Consider the following 19,598-nt stretch of genomic DNA (forward strand, 5'->3'; position numbering starts at 1 on the left):
TTGTTAAATGAGAGCTTTGGTCATATGATTAGAACAAACCCACTACTATTTGGAGTATGGAGGAGTCCACATCCCTCCCTCAGTCTCTGGTAAGATGCTTATATGTGATGCCATTCAGTGGTCACATTAGGATTCAATATTTATGCCAAATAAAGGCAGCAGGGACAAATCATCCAAGAACAGCATCTCATCCAAAGAAGGCCTTGACTTTCTCCCTTGCACATATTTTGCAAGAGGAATACAAGAAAGGAAGGGACTACAGCTAAGTTTTAGATTTTCCCTTCTACATTGTATATGCCTTCCGTAATTCTAGGAACACTGATGCTCAGCTGTGCCCAGAAGTGAAGTTAAATGCATCAGAGCTTATCCAAACCATTTTGCTCAAATATTGCCCATGAGCGAGCAATTAGCAGGTCATCAACAATTTTGATAGTTGCTTCAGGAAAAACAAAACAAACAAACAAAAAAAAGCACTTGAACAGCTGATGCTACTCAGAAGATCAGCAACAGCAGTTGAAACAATCCTAAAGAAACTGCTTTAAAACTATTACCAAATCTGCAAGTGCATCAACAGATGAGGAAAAAGCAGCAAAAAGGAAAAAAATAGTGCAAAAAACTTTTATTCTTAAGCATTCAAAAATGAACAGCATAGGACCTTCTGAAAAAGGGATATTTACATAACAGTTACTTCTATTTACAGTTTAACACAGTGGCTTTTCTCCTTATACCATAAGGTACGCGCTTCACAGCCTTTTGCTTCCGATTCGGAATAGGAAGCAATTTATTGTTTTGGAAGACACCCTGTTCAACGATGGAAGAAACTGTACCTTTCTTTGGAGGTGGCTCTTCCACAGTAGGCTTATCCTCATCAGTACTGCGCTTTCTTCCCACTTCCAACTCAGTTTTCTCTTGTTTCAGTGCTTTAACTGAAAGCACTGAAAATTGGCTGCTTTCAGTTCCTTTATTAGTGTTCTCTTCTGCCGGTTCTGCTTTAATGGTAGTTAAATGGTAGGTAGTCTTTTCCTGTATTGATATAAGATCAGTTACATTGAAGCTTAACAAAAGGAGCACTTAAGTCTCAGTAATCTTCTGTAGGCAAATATTTACACAAAACCATACAGCTAAAATATTTACCCGGTGACTCTATAGACATCAGTTACAAATCTCAATAGAAGACAGAACAAGTACACCTTCAGATAATGACAAGTGCAATACTCGGTAGAGTATACAAGGGAAAGCAAGAGCCTAGCAGGTTACAAAGTAAAAGACTTGCACACAATCAAGAGTTTAGCAGTTTATCAAAGAATTTCCTGTTTCCAAGAAGTCAACAAAATTACAAACATGGTCAAAGAGCAAATGGTCAGCTCTCATACAAGTTCATCACATCACACTTCTGCTAAGCTGCTAAAATCACTTTCATCGTGACAGATATAATCCAACCTTAAAGCTTAGTCAGCTCTGTCACGCATATTTTAGATTGTGTCCTTGACCACAAGTGAAGCTTCCTTACTTACAAGATGACGATTGTTAAGCCATGCTGGCACTGCCAAGGACTGATTATTCATCTTTAGTAACTTATGAAAAGAAAAGCCTCAGAAGTGTTCAGGCCACACAATCTCACAGATAGAGTTGGAGCCTTGTTCTTGGAAGAAGTAATAGGTGAGGACATGACTACTCATCACAGTCAGCTTTAATACCATGGAAATACTAAGTTGCAGTGATGCAGACAGTCAAAGACTAAGAAGGGTCAAGTTGCTAAGCTTACAAGGTTAGAGATCTGAGTGACAGAATTAACTATAAATGTTTTCAGAGCTACTTCAGGCTACCAAACATCAAAAAATGAACAAAAACCACCAGAAGTGGTATGCACACATACTTAATCAAGCTAGTCTTCACATATTCAGTAGCTGGCAGTACATTAGTCAGGATAAAGTTTTATGGACTGCATAGAACGTGGAGATATCCTGACCATTCCTACTTGTACTTCCAACTCTACTCAACATACTTTTACTGTTGCTCTTCCTCTGATGTAGGAGTGTGAGGCAGGAGTTAGTGGAACACACTGATATTTTTGTTGTTTGTGTTAACAACAACTACCTTCAGATAAATTTGAATTGTTTACAATTTCAAGCGAGTACCAGCTACATACAGAAAATCACTTTTCCAAAAATGTGTTGATTACAAGCATAGAATTAGTGTTTTTCTTTTTTTGTATAAGGATACGGAGATGTGTAAAACTCACATAATCTTTTACTTTTTCTTCTAAATGAGATTTTAAGTCTTGTAGCTCTGTAATAATGTCATCTTTCTGCACCACGATGTCCATTAGCTCTCGAATCCTTTCATTTTGTGTATTCATTTTCTTGGAAATAAAAAATAAAAAAAAATCAGTCATCAGTTTCTAATGTAGTGTTAAGTAGCTGAATTACACAATGCATTAAAGGCAAATTCAGTTAATCTAAGCTCGGTAAGAAATCTATTAATGGAGCCTACTGGAATAGCATTTTAAGCTACCACAAGTTGGTATTAAAACAATTTTACACAACATCTTCTTGATAAAGTTACCTCAGTTGCTTCTTTAAGTTGCTCAACAGACTCATCCAATTTAATCACCTGCATTTCAAAGTCTGTAACACACAGAAAAGGTTGTATTACATAAGTAGCCAATAGATAGTTTATTAAGTAATCATTTTTTCCAGATATTCTAACGTTTAGGTAGCTTTTGAACAGATTAATTAATTTGCATGTGGTCTTCACTTATTGGGAGTGATTCAAAAGTTTTCTATATTTCTTGGAACGAAAACATTGCATCAACAAGACATAAAGAAGAGTAGAGATTACAATATAAAAGTAAAAATCAAGATATAGACATTTAACCCCATACTTACGAAAGCGTAAAGCTGCTCGTTGCAGTTTAAAGGAGAGGGGGAAAAAAGAAAAGAAATAACCAAAAACCGTGGAATTGCTGAACCTGAATATACACAAGGAACAAACTATCACTTATCTACAGGCTATGGTTCCAAAGGTAGAACATCTCCTCTAACTCCTACTCAAACTGGTTATTTCTATTTTAGATTAATGAACTATTTCTGTCTTCTACCTTTCACATCGCATAACTCACCTTTGTTCTTCTGCATCAGCTCTTCTTCAGTTTTAAGTAGTTTGGTGTTTCTCTCTGTTAGCTCTTCTTTGGTCTCCATCAGTTCAAAGTTAGTTTTCTCCAGCTGCTTTTCAAACCAGCCAGTATCTTCCTTCGGGTCCCCCAGGGATACAATGGAACTATGTGCTGCCTCAGCTTGCTCTTTAATTTCCATGACATCATAATGCACAGAATCAAGAATGCCCTCAGGATCAACACAGGTGTCAGGCACTATGCTATGTTCTCCACCCTGAAACGTAATTTATAATCAGTTAAAACTGGTGAATAGCTGACTACATAATAGCTGTTATTTCTACAGATAGTCTGGATAGCCACTATGAAGACAGCCATACAAGAAGTTTTTAATTTCAGCTTCAAAACCCACCTCACAAATTTACATACAACATGACAGTGATTCGTATGGGGGGAAGATAAGTGGCATTCTAGTAACAGCTAATATATTTTATAGTATTTGATGACCACACTCCCCCTTTTTTTTTTTTTTTTTTTTTTTTAAATATTACCCCAGATTGATCTCCTTCAAATTTAACGTACAAGTTTGGACTCCCCTTTTCTTTGTATACAGCGTAAATTTTCATTTTGTGTTGCAGAAACAAGGAAAACGCCCAAATTCCCAAAGCTTTCTGAAACTGTTCTTAAGGCTCAGCAACTATTCTAGCTAGATGAAGAATAGATGTATCTTGCTCATCATACAGCAACACAGCATGCACTTCTTTGTAAACAGCCTTGTGTTTCTACAAGATGTGCCCATAACATTTAAATAGTAAAAAGGAAAATATTTAAGAAAAAAAAAAGAAAAATACCAGGGTGTCATGGTTTAATAATTTCGTAATTTTGCTATCAGTATTCCACATCATAACGTCATATAAAGCATGAATACTTTTACTGCTCCTGAACACTTGCAGTATATTGTTGATATTGTCGTGTGGGGCCATACAGCAGCAGAGATTTTCAAGAAAAGAAAACAGATAATCCAAATTCTTTTGCAAGCTGGTTTTGCCATTAAGCGCAGCAAGGTGAAGGGGTCTGCACAGGAAATCCAGTTCTTAGGTGTAAAATGGCAAGATGGGCATCGACACATCCCAGCAGATGTGACTGACAAAATCACTGCTATGTCTCCTCCCACCAACAAGACAGAGACCCAATCTTTTCTGGAAGTAGTGGGCTTTTGGAGAATGCATGTCCCAAACTACAGCCACATAGTGAGCCCCCTCTATCAGGTAACACGGAAGAAGAATAATTTCTCATGGGGTCCTGAGCAGCAGCAGGCTTTTGAGCAGAGAAAACAAGAGATAGCCCGTGCCGTGGCCTTGGGGCCAGTACGGACGGGACAGGATGTAAAGAACATCCTCTACACTGCTGCTGGAGAGAAAGGTCCCACTTGGAGTTTGTGGCAAAGAGCTTTAGGAGAAACCCAAGGCCAACCCCCGGGACTTTGGAGTCGAGCATATAAAGGGTCAGAGGAGTGCTACACTCCAACTGAGAAGGAGATCTTAGCCGTGTATGAGGGGGTTTGGGCTGCTTCTGAAGTAGTTGGGACAGAGGTTCAGCTCCTTCTAGCACCTCGCTTGCCTGCGGCCCCCCTGTCACGGACACAGGTAGATTTTTGTCTAAACCGTGACAACTACCCAGAATGCAGCATAAGGGAATTTTTGCCTAGAACTCTGGAGGACTATTTGTAACTCAGAAAGGTCAGAGATAGAAAGTTCACACTGATTTCTGGGTCACCAGCCTCACCGTACATCAGCATTTTTGGTTTTTAAATGATACATAAAGTTCTCAATAGCACTGCTCTAGTCGGTAGTTCTTTCCCTTTCTGTGCAGCTTGCTCTGTGCATGGCTTGTGAACTGCTATTCAGGCCAGACAGCTGCAGCCCCAAAGACCTGCCATAAATGTACAAATTCTACCAGGATAATGTCTTGATAATATGACGAAGGATGCGGCTTTCTCGCTCTGACATGTAAAAAGTGCACTTCCACTTTCTTCAATTTTCACATCTGAAAGTTCCTTGATAAAGTAATTAGGTTTTTCTGGAAGGAAAAAAAAAAGGATGAGGGTGTAGGACAAAGGGATTTGTTACCCCAACAAGTCCCAAGCATACAGAGGTGTCCTGAATCTCCTTTGCCCTCATTTCAGAATATCACATAGAGATGCAAAGAGTCTAAGAAGACCACAGAGTCCACCCATTTACATAGGTTTGATAATTCCAGTAGATATCTGGAAAGTTCAATACCATTATACATGCGCTGGTAGGATCTCATCTGATAAACTGCATATAGTTTGGATTACACATATTCAATATAGACTAATTCAGATTGCCATCTTTTCTTGGCTCACTAACACCCAAGATCATAGAATCATAGAATGATCACAGAATCATAGAGTGGCCTGAGTAGAAAAGGACCTCAAAGATCATCTAGTTTCAAACCCCCTCCAAGGGGTCACCAACCACCAGACCAGGCTGCCCAGATCCACATCACACTGGAGAATCATTCAGTTTCCAGATTATTTTAAGGAAAAGATTTTAATCCATCATATTTTCTGAAAACTAAGAATTGATCCTGCTCAAGGAAACAGAAGAGAAAAACATCACCCACAGGCTGCAGATATTTACCTCGACTTCTCTACATGCCATCCCCAGTGTGCTTTTCAACTCACCTTGCACAGTGACCCTGGCTTTTGTTATGGAGTCCTCTGTCTCACAGGGGTACTCCCCACTGTCCTTGGCAGTAGAGTCATGGATGATCAGAATGGCCACACTTCCCTCCTGCTGCAAGTCGTACTTCTGGCTTTTTCTGATTGCTTTGCCATCCTTGTACCACCTGATGTTCAAATCCGGTTTTGACAGCTCACAGCTCAGGCTGATGTCCTGCCCTGCTGCTGCTGTCTTATCCTCCAGCTGTTTTGAAACCTCAGTAGGTTTTCCTGGAAGAAAACATTGCTTTTTGAGTAACATACACTTAGGGTAGGATGCCTCTCTCAAAATACACGCATCTACATGCTGGAGATAAGTTAGAGAGGCACTTGCAACAGAGGCCATCCTACAGCCAGCAGTAATCTGCAAAGTACAGACAATAGAATTCCAGGCAGCATTTATTTTCTCTTAAATCTACCCAATTGAGGATGATGAACCATGTCTGAAAACTGCCTCTCTCTTCTCTCCACTCATCACACTGGGAGCCTCAGATGATGCTCTCAGATGCACATGTTCTAGATAGGAATTTGTTGTACAGCTAGATGATGTGAAGGCCATCCCTTCAGCTTATACTTAGAGGATTTTTGCTCCCTCAGTTCCCTCAACAGATCATTCCTGATTTACTGTTAATGGAACAAGCTGTAGTGAGATGACCATTGCCAACACTACCCCAGTGCTTTGGGTAGTTCTCACATTTGTGTAAAATGTTTCCTCCTTTTACTTATTTTTAAGAGAAATTCTCAGTGCTTCAAGGTTCAAGTAGAAGGTTGCTATTCACTTTAACCATATTATGAGTTAGCTCTCACGACAATCTTATCAGAAGACAGTTGAAGGAATCAGACCCCAGAATCTCTCCCATCTCATTACCTTTCACAGACAGAGAGGCTTTGGAGGTTAGACCACGGGCAGTAAAAACGACTTCCTCAGTGTCAGTAGGAGTCACACTTTTGATAATGAGAGTATATTTCCGACTCACGTTAGAAGCTTTAAATCGCCCACCACTTTCCACTCTGCTTCCAGTCAGTGTCCAGTTGAACTCATCAATGCTTTCATGGGAGAGAATGCATTCAAAAGTACAATCTTCTCCCTCCTGGATTTCAGTGTTTTTCAGCCGTTTGGTAATGCCAATATTCAGCTCTGGAAGATAAGAGATAGGTTAGTATGAGGTTTATATGGAGAAAAGGCATTTGTGACATATGTGAGTAGCAGTACTGGTGTTTTAACTCAGGATTTGCAGAACATGGCTGTGTTCCTTACTGATGTATTCTCTAAGACATTCTCCACTCAGAATTACCAGAAAGCTATAAAAAAAAGAGACGTGAATCTCTTGTCTTTGCTCTGGAAGAACTACAAGGCGAGCAGCTCAGTCCATGGAGCAGAATGAAGATTCAATGAGCTACAGAGGGAAAAACCTAACAGAGAGGACAACTCTAAGATGCTGCGTGAGAAAAAGGGTTTTGCCTATGACAAGAAATTAACTGTTTCTATTAGCTCATTTGTTACCATCCTACCCCTACTGGTGTTCAAACCATTTCTCCATTTTAGGGATGTTTAGAAAGGAAATATTTCCAGGACATTCTTGATGTGTTTGGTGATTTCCATGGCAAAATGAGATACATTTACATCAAAAGCAATGGGAATTTTCCAGACATCACTGCACTAAATTGCAGTAATACACTTCTATTGTAGAAACTATTAAGGCTCAAGGGGGAATAGGTGTAAGACATAGTGACCACACTGAATGTGCTTTCAGCACTCCTTTACTTTCCACAGTACTTACCCTGAATGCCGACCTTTGACTTGGCAACATCAGTGCCAATATCACAGGTATAGAAACCTGCATCTGACATCTCGAGGTCATGGATAAGGGGACATAGGGTCTTCCCAGACTGTACCAGTTCATACTTGTTGCCAGAAGGGAGCACAACACCGTCCTTTTTCCACACTGGTTTGACCTTCTCTTTATAGAGACTTCGCATTCCAATTTAATCACACCCCGCTCCTCACCAAAAACATCATCCAAGGACTTCATGAAGACAGCAGGGTTCTCTGCAATTAAACAGGCAAAACAGAACAACATGATACAGAAGATCAGACATTTCCAGTTGCTTTCAGATTTTTAAAGAGGGATAAATAAATCTTCACCACTACTGACGACACCAAGATAGAACCTAAAGCGGTTTCATGTCTGTTGACTGAATACGCTTTATGGAATTCTGAACTAATCAGTAGGAGAATACAGGGAACAGGAGGGACAGCCTGCATTGCTTTGGGTGGGACTGATATCATATGAAGTAATTGGGATGCAGCTCTTCTAAAGCTGGAGAGCTGGCATTGCCCTCACATGGAGCAGAGCTCATACAGCAGGCCACAGGATTAAGAGGAACACTTTTGATTTTCCTGTATTATTGACTACTCTTATCTGTCTTCTATTTCACACATCAGATTTTTATACTGGGGAAAAAACTTCCACCAAATGCAAAAGTAAGGAGAAAGAGGAAATCCTTCAAACTCTGAGCGCATAGAGTAAAAGAGCTTAATTGCAGGGGAGAGCAGATTAGAATCACAGTATCCTTAGAATTGGAAGAGACCCTTAAAGGCCATCTAGCCCAGCTCCCCTGCAATAAAAAGGGACATTCACAGCTAGATCAGGTTGCTCACAGCCTGGTCATTAGTCATCCCAGAGGCAAAACACACACTGAATGATCTCTCCCTGCAGTCATAAATCCTTAATTCCATAAATCACTGGAAGAAAGCCCATCATGACTTTGGTGGCTATCTGAGCCCCAGAGAGGTGAGCTTTAGAAGCAGGACTGCTGCACAATAGAATGAACTGGAGCTCCTTAGCATCTCTTACATCCAGGAGGGGTGTGATCAGACCCACCTATCACCTTCAGGTGCGCTTTCTGACACCCTGTCTGACTTCACTGTCACTGTGCCAGCATCCTCAGGCTTAACCTGCTTCATTGTCATTGTGCAGCAATTGCCAGTGTTCTTGATGTCACTGTAATTGTTGGTGTAAAGGAGGTTGCCATTCAGGAACCATTCCACGTCCTCGTCATCATAAGACAGCTCGCAGGAGAAGACAGCAGAGCTTTCTTCTTCAATTTCCACATCCTGCAGGTGCTTCGTTACTTCTACATTGCAGGCTGTGGGGAAACAAGGTGAACTGTTACCACTGTTACTATAAATCATACTGGGATGTGGTAGAATGGTTGGACTAGATGATCTTTGTGTAATCTTCTCAGTGAAGACTATACATTTATAAAGTTAGCAGGAGAGAACGGCAGAAATCAACCTCAAGACGAGAAGTCTGAGGTGAAATAGGACATGGAAGAGGCCACCCTCCCTGCTCATATCTTCAGCTGTCAGCGTGGCCTCAGTCTCTGCAATTCCTGCCTTGCACTTGTACACACCAGCATCATCGGGCTTCAGCTTCAGAATCTTGAGCTCTGCTGAATGCTTATTCCTCTTGATCTTGTACTTCTCAGAGGGCTTGATGAGTGTGTGGCCCTTGAACCATTTCACAACCTTTGGAGAAGGCCTGAAGTCACAGGACAGGATGACAGAATGACATTCCAAAGCTGTCTTGTCCTCCAACTTCCTGGTGATTTGTATATGGTAATCTGCAAAGCAGGGGTGGAAGAGAAGAAAGGATGAGGACAATTGGAAGAAGAGGAAAGTCTCTTGCGTGTATTCCATTCCTAATAATGTCAAGTTCACAATGGTTTTTTGAACCACTCCAAAGATAAAACAAACGATTGTCTATAGGGAATGCCATTGACTACATTTCTATAAAGTAATACTGTATATTATCTACCAAATGCAAGGTCCAGCTCTTGTTCTGTGCTTATTAAATTGCTCCCAGTTGAGGCTTTTATTCAAATAAGAGTGAGTTGAAAATATAACAAGTACTTTAGGGTGTGAATGGAGACTCTTACGCTGGGGACAACAGCAGATAAAAAACCTGGAAGTTTCTTTCAGGTGAAATCAATGACAAACTGCATCAAATTTAGGTGCTACCAAACTTAACCTTGTCTAGTTCAGAAATACAATTAATTTCACCTGATTTGACTTCTTTGGTATAGCCAAGGACAAAACCTCAGCTCTGCAGATCTGAATAGTAAGCACATCACAGCTATTCAAACAGATCTTTTACTGAGATGCAGCTGTCTCATTTAGTGTCCAACGACTTTGAACTGGAAATGGAGCAGACCCTCCAGACACACACACAATATTTCAAAGACCCCAGTGAAGGAAGGCTGTACGTTAATTAATTCTTCATCTTCATGATATAAACCAAGCCAGGATATGTTACCTCTGACAAGCAGATTGGCTGTGGATTTTGATTTGCCAATTGAGAACTGAATGGTGCTTGTCATATCAGTGGTGGTTTTCGGTATGGTCAGATGGTGCCTTCTTGCTGCATAATCAAGTTTCTGCCAGCCTGTAAGACTTCCCCACGTAGATACCACTTGGGAGGTTTCACAGAAGGAATGGATATCTCGCATTCAAACTTGGCTTTTTCAGGCTCAGTCACATCCTCATCACACAGCTCCTTTATTAGACTAATGGATTGCTCTTTAAGAAGGATGGAACAAGAGAAAGCAGAGATGTAGAAGGAATGTAAAAAACCCTTACATTATCACCCTACTTACTCACATCAGCATAACTGCACATGAACACTACACCTATCAGCTCAAAATGCCTTTAAAACATCATTAAAAAATAATATGAAGAAAGGAATGTTGTTAAGAAGTCACATGAACACTACACCTATCAGCTCAAAATGCCTTAAAACATCATTAAATAATATTCTAAAGAAAGGAATGTTGTTAAGAAGTCAGACAATAAGACTGACAACCTGAAGAGAGTCCAGATCTTCTGATTCCCAGTCCAACATCCAAATCAAACCATGACCTTCCCATCCCAATATCAAACTCCTCGCATTACGAAATGGAAAAGAGGTTCAATGAAACACAGACATTGATAATTACTTTGGTTAAATACAGCAACTTAGCTCTGAACAACAAGTTTTCACCTAGTAAAGGTCTCTGTAGCTCAAATGTAATGACTCTACTTAGGAGAAATTCATTTTCCAGGATGTTCTTGCCCTTATAATGGTAACAGTGGCAAAGCTGGGGACTGAACTCTTGAGTAGTGTGCTAACTCAAATGTCTCCCTTTTCTTTATCACACTTAACATCATATATATACCCTAATATTGCATATATTAAAAAAACAAAACAAAACCAAAACCCTGTGTTCTTTTCAAACAGACAGAGAAAATGAAGAAAAAGTCAAGCTATGTTTTTTATCCCTCAACGTTCAAACACAAATCTGAAGTTTAAAAGTAGAAAATCAAACTCGTAAGAAAATAATCTGTTCTACTTAGCAAAAGTAAAACCCAAAAGACTAGCTGGATATTTTGTGGGCAGAAAGGTAGGTAGGTAGGAGTTTTTATTTCTGTCAAAGGTCCTGGTGGCGTTCAACTTTTTTGACATTCTTGCAAATGATGTTAGCTGGTCCATGCCACTTGTTCCACCCTAACCTCAGTCCCAAAAAAAAAGGGGAACTCCCTTCTGAACCTTCTTCACTTCATTTCAGATGTCCTTTCTGCTTCATCTCCAACCCACCCCCCACTCAGGAGAAAGATCTCCCTCTTACACCCTACCATCTTGCCGCATTCTGATGTTGTCATCAGCCTTCAGCTTGTTGTCATCTTTGTACCACTGGGTCTGAACCTCATCGTGTGAAATCTCACAGACAAAAGATGCACTCCCATATTCATTCACTTCCACATCTTCCAGTGGTTTAACAATCTTGATATCTCCAGCTGTGAAATACTAGAGATATATTTGTCAGGGTATTTCCAGAACTGAGTGCAGCATCTTTTCCTTACACATATTTGCTTGGAAAATAAGTAGGATTATGTTTTATTCTAAACCATCATCCATTCCTGAGTCATTTCTCTCTTCAACACAGTCAATGCATTATTGCCCTTGAACTTAAAGATAGACTTACTAGCTACAATGGAGCTCCCTGCAAACAGTTTTCATGGAAACCAGAATCTCATTTATTCTAAAACCTTTCAAGCAAAATTAATTATAGAAAAACAATAGAACTGACTGAATCTTTAAGGTCATTTTGTTCCAGTCCCCCTGCTATAGGCAGGGACACCTCCCTCCACACCAACTCTTCTCCTCAGGGTCAAGGCTTCTCTCAAATCATTCTCCTCTAAGCCTGTGCCTGTGCTTGGGATTGCCCTGACCCAGGTGCAGGGCCTTGTACTTGGCCACACTCAAGTTCATGAGGCTGCCAAGGGCCCACCTCTCCAGCCTGTCCAGGTCCCTCTGAGTAGCATCCCTTCCCTCTAGCACATCAACAGCACCGCTCAGCTTGGTGTCATCTGCAAACTTGCTGAGGCTGCATTTGATTCCACTCTCCATGTTGCCTACAAAAATATTAAATAACACTGGTCCCAACACCACCCTCCACCTGGACACTGAGCTATTGACTGCTGCTCTCTGAGTGTGACCATCCAGACAGTTCCCTATCCTGCAACTGGTCCATCCATCAAAACCATTTTTCTCCAGTTTGGTGACCAGGATGTCATGCAGGACGGGATCAAATGCTCTGCACAAGTCCAAGTAGATGATGTCAGTTGCTCTCCCATTATCCACTGATGCTGTTACTCCATCATGAAAGGCCACCAAGTTTGTCAGGCATGGCTTGACCTTGAGGAAGCCATATTGGTTACCACCAATCTCCTCATCTTTATTTTCCAAACTATGCCAAGGAGAACTAGACAGAACTCTACAATGTCGTGTCACTACAAACCTGTCTGAACCATTGGCTTCTCTGCATGCTCATCACTAGTCTCTCCTTAGCTTGTGTGCCCACAATGTATGGGGAATGTCAGCCACAAATCTTACCTAGGGGACATCTTTGCTTCAAAGTCCCTTGAACATCACACAATCCCTTTTAACTCTCTAGGTCTGCACTTATTTATGTCAGAATCAGACCATATTTCTGTGCTGCTATTTCCCTTTCCTTCTGAAGGGCCTGGATACAACTTGGATTAACCTCAGGAGCAGAGTTCCTGCATAAAACAGCCAGTACTGAAACAGCAACCCAGCCTGGTTGCAGACTGAGAGAGAAAATGAGAGTTCACCGCCTGTGAATAATGAGACTTCTCTTATTTCCCTGGGAAGTAATGCACACTTTTTTACTTTGACAGAGCTCCTTCCCATCCTAGAAGGGAAAATATCAAGTCAAATCTACATTAGTCCTTCCATCTCTGCACTGGGCAAAGGCAGCCTTCAGATCAATGCTTAATTCACCCAATTCCCTAGAATTAATGGAACTGTACTTACTGGAACATATGCTGAAGCTTAAGCACAGTGCAGTGTTTTCAACATGTAGGAATGGCTATAGAACACGCATATATTCTGGCTGACATATGAGAGCTTAATGCACTGCAGAGGACTGTTAACAAGCCCGTTTGGACATCACCTTGAATAAATGACGTTATCCCCAAGTAAGGGAAGGAACAACTGAGCACCAGGGAGGTACACAAAGGGCCAGAGCAAATTCTCACACTGTCAGGTGCAAAGAAAACTCAGATTTCACCCTAAAACCCAGTTCACAACAAGGCTACAAAATCCTGGCTGAGAATTTCTGAATGCTCACCAGTTGTTTCCAGCTCGAAGGTCATCTTCTGGCCAGCAGCATGGCAGATGTATTCTCCAGCATCTTTCTTCTCCAGCTGCTCCACAACCAGACGCCGTGTTTTGCCCACAGATTCCATTCTGAACTTTCTGGAGGAGGCAAGCAGTCTTCCATCCTTGAACCATTTTACTCCAGTTGGATCCTGTGCTACTTCACAGCTGAGGGAGGCACTTGCTGCCAGGGCAGCACTCACCTCTTTCTGCACCTGCTCCTGGTTTATAAACACAGGTTTTGGCTCTGAGGGAAGAAAAGAAAAACAGAAGGACTGAAATGAGACCATCTTGCAGGTTTGTATGTACAGGTTGGAACAGGTTTAGGTTACCACTTGTGCCCAAACTAATAGCCTTCATAGAGAATATCAGCTCTTCTGTTGAAACAAAGTGTCAAATCTAGGCAAGAAAGAACCTAGGAACTGAAGGAACCAAGAGGGTCCTTGAACACCAGTCCCATGGTTGCAAGTCACTATGCAAACATATTTAACCCAAAAGAACATCTGACCTGCAGGCAACCAAAACCTGAGTTCCTTTTGCTTAAGACCCACTGTGAAACATCAAAACACATAAACATGTGATAGTCAAACCACTGGCTGCCTTTTCATGACCCAGAACAGTACTCCTGGCTTCCTGAACAGACTCCTCATGGCCTCTACCATTGCCACAACTGTGACTGTCAAAGGCACAAAGGAAATATGCTCACCAACGCAGTCCTTTCTTCTTTGTGTGTGATTTGCAGATATCTATCTTACTTTGAGCTCTGGCAATAGTCAGCTCTACCAGGTCTCTTACTGTGAGTAGCAGACTCACCTATCCAGATGCAGCCTCCAATATAAAGGCATAGTAAAAAGTCAGTGTACTACTAGGAGAAGTTCCTGCTTCTCCTGCCACGAAAGGCTGCACGTAGAACATGCACTCCAGCCTCACTGCATATACTTATCTTAGTCAAATGTTTCGGTGAACAAGAATTACAGTTTGGGATCTCAGGCACTGGAGAGATTTGAATAATATCTTGAATATTGCTTCCACTGTACATATATCAGTAATTATTATTCTACAGACAGACTGAAACAGGTCTTTGTGCCATACTAAATCCAAATACTTGCTACAAACCCAGGCAATCAAGTATAGGGGAAAAACCTCAGCACAGACTACTGCAACTGGATCACTGTATAATAGAAACTAGATTTTACTTTACTGTTCTCTGCTGTATTTCATACAACACCTGTCTTACCTGTGACACGAATCTTGAAGGTGAGTTTCTGGCCAGCAGCCTCGCAGCTGTACTCCCCTGCATCTTTCTTCTCCACCTGGCTCACCACCAGCCGACGCTGTTTGCCCTCTGACTCCACCTTGAACTTCTTGCTCGAGGTGATCAGTTTCCCCTCCTTGTACCACTTCACCTCCATCTTCTCCTGGGCCACCTCGCAGCTCAGCGTGGCATTTTCTGTTGGTGCAGCCTTCACCTCCTTCTGCACCTTCTCCTTGTTGATAAAAGCATCTTCTGCTTCTGGAATTGAAGGCAAATGGGCACATTTAAGACATGAATCTTTTCTACACAGCCTTCCCCAAATGCCCAAATTAGTCTTTGGACTGTACCGTTGAGGACAGCTTTCCCACTCACATTTCCTGACAGTGCTATGAACTGAATGCCAACATCTGAACTATATCAATTGCCAGTGAAGAACTTCCTCCCTGCCAGACCAAAACAGCTTAGATAGCCCTAAACTTGTTTTCATTTCCACCAGTATCATGTTCCAAAATCTTCAAAAATTAAAAAACACCCCTTTCCCCACTGTCCAGCAGCACACCAGCATACGCAGTCATTGAAAAGTCTGTTTCATACAAGGGGACAGGCATTAAATTGTCCAAACAAGCTGACAGTTGTAAGTTGCTTTGCCAGCAAAAGCCAGGTGAGGGGTCAAGGTTAAATTCTGTTTGTGATTAAGTCATAGTGAGGAAATGTATTTTTCTCACCTACTTATTTCTGAAAATAATTCTAATATCTCCTGAGTTTTCAGAGGCAGTAATAAAATGGTTTCCCCTATGGAATCATAGAACGGTTTGGGTATAGAAGGAAGCTTTAAAGATCATCCAGTCCAACCTCTTGCCGTGGTCAGGGACATCATTCACTAAATGAGGCTGCCCAGGGTCCCCATCCAGCCTGCCCTTGGACACTACAATGATGAGTCACCCACAACCTGCACTGGACAATCTGTTCCAGTGTATCACCACCCTCATCATAAAGAACTTTTCTCATGTCCAAACTGAGTCTACCCTCTTCACTTTTGAAACCATTGCCCCTTCTTATGTTGCTACAGACCCTGGTAAAAAGCCTTTTTCCACTTTCTTATCAGACTCTCTTCATAAATAGAACGCCTGTCTTCCTCCATTTTGGAATGAAAAGCACCAGCTTGAAGCCTTTCTATTTTTAAGCATTTCTTTTGTACCTGCTATAGAGAAGAAAACAAAAGACAATATGGGAAAACCTTTTTAGTTGCAGGTTTCTTTAATTTAATAGAAACCACCAATGCCGCCTTCTAGCACTGTGACCAAATGCTGTCTCTGAGACTATTTAGGAAGAAGCATTTGCAGGGGTGTGCTTGTGCCCTGAAGATATCTTTAATATTCTTTAATTTCCCCTGTAATTATTGACTTCTCATTTTGCTATCATTGCATCTACTTGAGATCCCCAGGGAAATTCCCAAATTATTTCCAGCCTGTCTTAAGCTGAGGCTACCCAAGTCCTCTGTGTTCATAGCTTCAGAAGGCAAACAGGAATGTACACAAATTAAACAGAATTTAAGCACCGTCTACATCACTGAATGCTGGGGTTAAATGTGTCAAACCACTTAACTTTCCCCTCCTTCTTTGTTGGGGGGTTCAATACAGTCGAAACAATTTCTCTCATCTGTGACATGAATCTTGAAGGTGAGTTTCTGGCCAGCAGCCTCGCAGCTGTACTCCCCTGCATCTTTCTTCTCCACCTGGCTCACCACCAGCCGACGCTGTTTGCCCTCTGACTCCACCTTGAACTTCTTGCTCGAGGTGATCAGTTTCCCCTCCTTGTACCACTTCACCTCCGTCTTCTCCTGGGCCACCTCGCAGCTCAGCGTGGCATTTTCTGTTGGTGCAGCCTTCACCTCCTTCTGCACCTTCTGCTTGTTGATAAAGGCATCCTCTGCTTCTGGAATTGAACTGGAAAACATTGGGTAAAATATACATTAGATATGAGCAACTTGTGACTAGAAGACATTAAAAGTTGCTTCTATGTTGTATTGGACCATTTCCTGGAGCAACTCTGCTTCACAGTGTTTATCACACATTATAATGCATCCTCAGCACAGTCCCTATGGTCATCCCATCCCTCTGGGTAGTCTTTACTATCAGCTTGGACTCCTAATTTTCAGATTTCTTCTAATGAAGACAATGACAGATCTTCATCTGTCTGTCTTTTTGATATTGCTCCACTCTGCACTGGATATCAGCCAAGTACAGCTCAATTATGAAGACCTCAAAATCAGGAAACCATAGAAATTTAAGAGCAGAAACCATCTTTTGACTCTACCCTTTGGTAATGATATAGCCCTTAATATGGTGAATATTTGGCCTACATTAGATTTTGTAGCTCAGTTTTATGCATAAAGCATGGTTTTGTACTCTCAGCAACCCCTGATTCTTCAGAGAACTGGCTGAGGTCATCTCCTCTTAATACCTAACACATATAGAAGAAAGTGTTTAAAGCCCACCTTACCCTTTGTGTCAACAAATGGAGTTAGCATCAGAGAGATAGCAAGTGTAATTAGTTAGGCATACACACTTCAGTTAAGGTGATTCAGTTAATCACTTTGCTAAGTGGGAACGATTGATACATTGAATCTTTTATTGATTACTTTAATGACTGTTTTATCTGGTTCTCCTTTTACCAACAACTGGTTGCTGAGAGCGTTCATGCTAGTTCCTATTTGAGGAGTGGGAGAACAGATAAACCCTAAATAAATGGGCTTCCATTTCTATTCCATGGTTTGCCCTACAAAAGGCTGTAGAAGTGCAGAATATTTCTGACGCACTTACATCATGGACTTCTCTAGTGCTAGCCAGCTTCTAATTACAGCTCAATTTTGAATAAGCTTCCTATGCTTGTTTGGGTCCCAGGAAAGATCCCACAGACCTGATGCTGATACCAAGACAGAGGCTCCAAGCATGAATGCAGGACTAGCAGGTGTGAGGGGGATTGACATTGCCTTTTATTTGCAGTGGAGACATGGAAGACCACTCATTCAGATCATTCATGCAAGCATATCCAGGCATACCCAGCTCAGGTGACCGGGAAGGCTCCTGCTCCCCAGCAGTCATGGCAAACCCTTCCATGACCTGTCCCCTATCTCCTTCCTCCCCGCTGTAACTCTGTGAAGCCTTCTGCTGCCATCCCTTTCCCTTCCTTCATGACTTTCTCCTCTGCATGCTGTCTGAATTCTGAGTGGCAGCAGCTGCCCAGGAGGGTAAGTTCAGCTCAAGTTCCTGTGCTGCTGACCGTTGCAGTACGTGCAATCCCAGGATTCACACCACAGCTCTACCACCAGCACTGCAGTCCACTGAAGGCGAGGGAGCAGGGCAGCAAGCCAATGCAAGAATGCAGTTGACACACTCTACATTTGATCTCCCTGCTTGTACTGACTGTAGAAGCATCATTCTCTCCGCCCATCTTCAACAGCCCCTGTTTTGACTGATGATTTTCAGAGAAGGTTCAAGTTGGATGTTAAGAAAAACTTCTTCTGAAGAGGAATGGTGATGTGGTGGCACAGCTTTGCAGGGAGGTGGTGGGGTCACCATCCCTGGAAGTGTTCAATAACCATGGAGATGTGGCACTGAGGGACGTGGGCAGTGTGCATGGTGGGATGGGTTGAGGCTGGATGTGGGGATCTTTGTGGTCTTTTCCAACCACAATGATTTGATGAAGATCAGAAGGGTTGCTTATTAGCAAGACAACAAACATGGCCTAGACCAACCAGGTGATGCAAAACTTCTCACAAATGCAATGGAGCTTTGGCCCACTTCAAATAAGGATTTCAGCATGCACCACAAATACTGAGATAATGAGATGGCAGAATCAGCCCTTTTTACTCTTGTTTTCTATAGGCTTCCAAGGTGTGCAGCACTTGTTTCTTTTAAGCAAGAAGGTCTAATCTGCGTCCCATAATGCTCAACACTGAGCACCTAACATTCAACATGTCCTTAAAATGGGATTGTTCTGTGCTACCAGTGGAACCCTGGGGTAGAGGAACCCTGAAAAGCTTTCTGAGTGCAATGGTAAGAGGAGAAATTAAGACTCAGAAAGCCATTGCACTTTGGGAGAAGCTAGTAAGATGAGGATTTCTGTAGTGAAAGAGCCAACCACTCCAAGAGTACTCATAATCCCTCCTGACTTTCACACCACATCATTTTGCAGTGAGGGCTGGACTTGCACGTCATGTTACGGTGGTACACATGAGAAACGGTAGCTAAGCAAGCACTCTCCACGTATGGCAGAGGAGGAGGTATTACATTACCCTGTGCAGCCATGAGCTCATCCGGTCTGAAAGAGAACAGAAAACCTTTGGTTTCTGAGGCAAACAGCTAATAATAGCCCTCAGCTAGCAAAATTCAAGTGTAAAAGCACTACATTTCTGGGTTTTCTCCCTACACCTCTGCAATAAGACGTGGGCTGGCTTTGGCTGCTGAGGATTAACTTGGTTGATTCCAGCTGTTGCCATAGTCTTTCTGTCAACGTTCATGTTTCATTTGCTCTGACAGATACCTCCCAAATCTACCCTTTCTGTAAACCACTATTTGCTGAAACTGCCAGTTTCCTGAGCCAAAAGCATGAGCGACACAACTCACGGAACAGATCCAAAGGCCCCAGAATCACATCCACGTGGTGTGGGAATAGTAAGAGCTGATGGTTTAGAGTCTACACCACAGGCAGCAGCAAAACTGTCTACTACAGGAGCAGAGATATATTGCACACCAGGGACTGAAG

At 41.9% G+C, this 19,598-nt stretch overlaps 3 protein-coding genes across 4 annotated transcripts; all 3 read right to left on the reverse strand.

Moving 5' to 3' along the window:
• Positions 1 to 341: 341 nt before the first annotated feature.
• On the reverse strand, positions 342 to 5,176 carry LOC146751683 (uncharacterized). Its single transcript, XM_085533869.1, has 4 exons — positions 5,069 to 5,176; positions 3,122 to 3,389; positions 2,566 to 2,627; positions 342 to 2,362 (listed from the first exon to the last, which is right to left on the reverse strand). The coding sequence occupies exons 2-4, from the start codon at positions 3,312 to 3,314 to the stop codon at positions 2,156 to 2,158; spliced, it is 462 nt and encodes a 153-aa protein (XP_085389995.1). The 5' UTR covers positions 3,315 to 3,389; positions 5,069 to 5,176; the 3' UTR covers positions 342 to 2,155.
• Positions 5,177 to 6,658: 1,482 nt separating this feature from the next.
• On the reverse strand, positions 6,659 to 8,841 carry LOC146751684 (obscurin-like protein 1). Its single transcript, XM_085533872.1, has 3 exons — positions 8,741 to 8,841; positions 7,637 to 7,905; positions 6,659 to 6,993 (listed from the first exon to the last, which is right to left on the reverse strand). Exons 2-3 carry the CDS (start codon positions 7,833 to 7,835, stop codon positions 6,659 to 6,661), a joined length of 534 nt encoding a protein of 177 aa, XP_085389998.1. The 5' UTR covers positions 7,836 to 7,905; positions 8,741 to 8,841.
• A 1,334-nt stretch (positions 8,842 to 10,175) lies between these two features.
• On the reverse strand, positions 10,176 to 13,695 carry LOC146751685 (obscurin-like protein 1). Of its 2 annotated transcripts, XR_014941269.1 has the most exons (3): positions 13,548 to 13,695; positions 11,530 to 11,701; positions 10,176 to 10,437 (listed from the first exon to the last, which is right to left on the reverse strand). XR_014941269.1 is itself a non-coding variant. In XM_085533874.1 (2 exons), exons 1-2 carry the CDS (start codon positions 13,663 to 13,665, stop codon positions 10,262 to 10,264), a joined length of 294 nt encoding a protein of 97 aa, XP_085390000.1. In that variant the 5' UTR covers positions 13,666 to 13,695; the 3' UTR covers positions 10,176 to 10,261. The 2 variants fall into 2 exon arrangements, 1 of the variants encoding a protein (XP_085390000.1); XM_085533874.1 differs by lacking the exon at positions 11,530 to 11,701.
• Positions 13,696 to 19,598: the final 5,903 nt, after the last annotated feature.

Source organism: Coturnix japonica, unplaced genomic scaffold (genome assembly GCF_054131305.1).
Source record: "Coturnix japonica strain WE unplaced genomic scaffold, WE-NBRP24 Scf065, whole genome shotgun sequence".
NCBI lineage: Eukaryota > Metazoa > Chordata > Aves > Galliformes > Phasianidae > Coturnix > Coturnix japonica.

What these genes read in the sequence shown, in the direction of transcription:
- LOC146751683 (XM_085533869.1), bottom strand. Translation starts at nt 3,314, where the DNA reads ATGGAAATTAAAGAGCAAGCTGAGGCAGCACATAGTTCCATTGTATCC. An exon ending in GCTGATGCAGAAGAACAAAG is followed by an intron (nt 2,628 to 3,121) that starts GTGAGTTATGCG and finishes TGTGTGTTACAG; the next exon opens with ACTTTGAAATGCAGGTGATT. An exon ending in AACTTAAAGAAGCAACTGAG is followed by an intron (nt 2,363 to 2,565) that starts GTAACTTTATCA and finishes TTTATTTCCAAG; the next exon opens with AAAATGAATACACAAAATGA.
- LOC146751684 (XM_085533872.1), bottom strand. Translation starts at nt 7,835, where the DNA reads ATGCGAAGTCTCTATAAAGAGAAGGTCAAACCAGTGTGGAAAAAGGAC. An exon ending in GTCAAAGGTCGGCATTCAGG is followed by an intron (nt 6,994 to 7,636) that starts GTAAGTACTGTG and finishes CTTATCTTCCAG; the next exon opens with AGCTGAATATTGGCATTACC.
- LOC146751685 (XM_085533874.1), bottom strand. Translation starts at nt 13,665, where the DNA reads ATGGAATCTGTGGGCAAAACACGGCGTCTGGTTGTGGAGCAGCTGGAG. An exon ending in CTTCGAGCTGGAAACAACTG is followed by an intron (nt 10,438 to 13,547) that starts GTGAGCATTCAG and finishes TCCTTCTTAAAG; the next exon opens with AGCAATCCATTAGTCTAATA.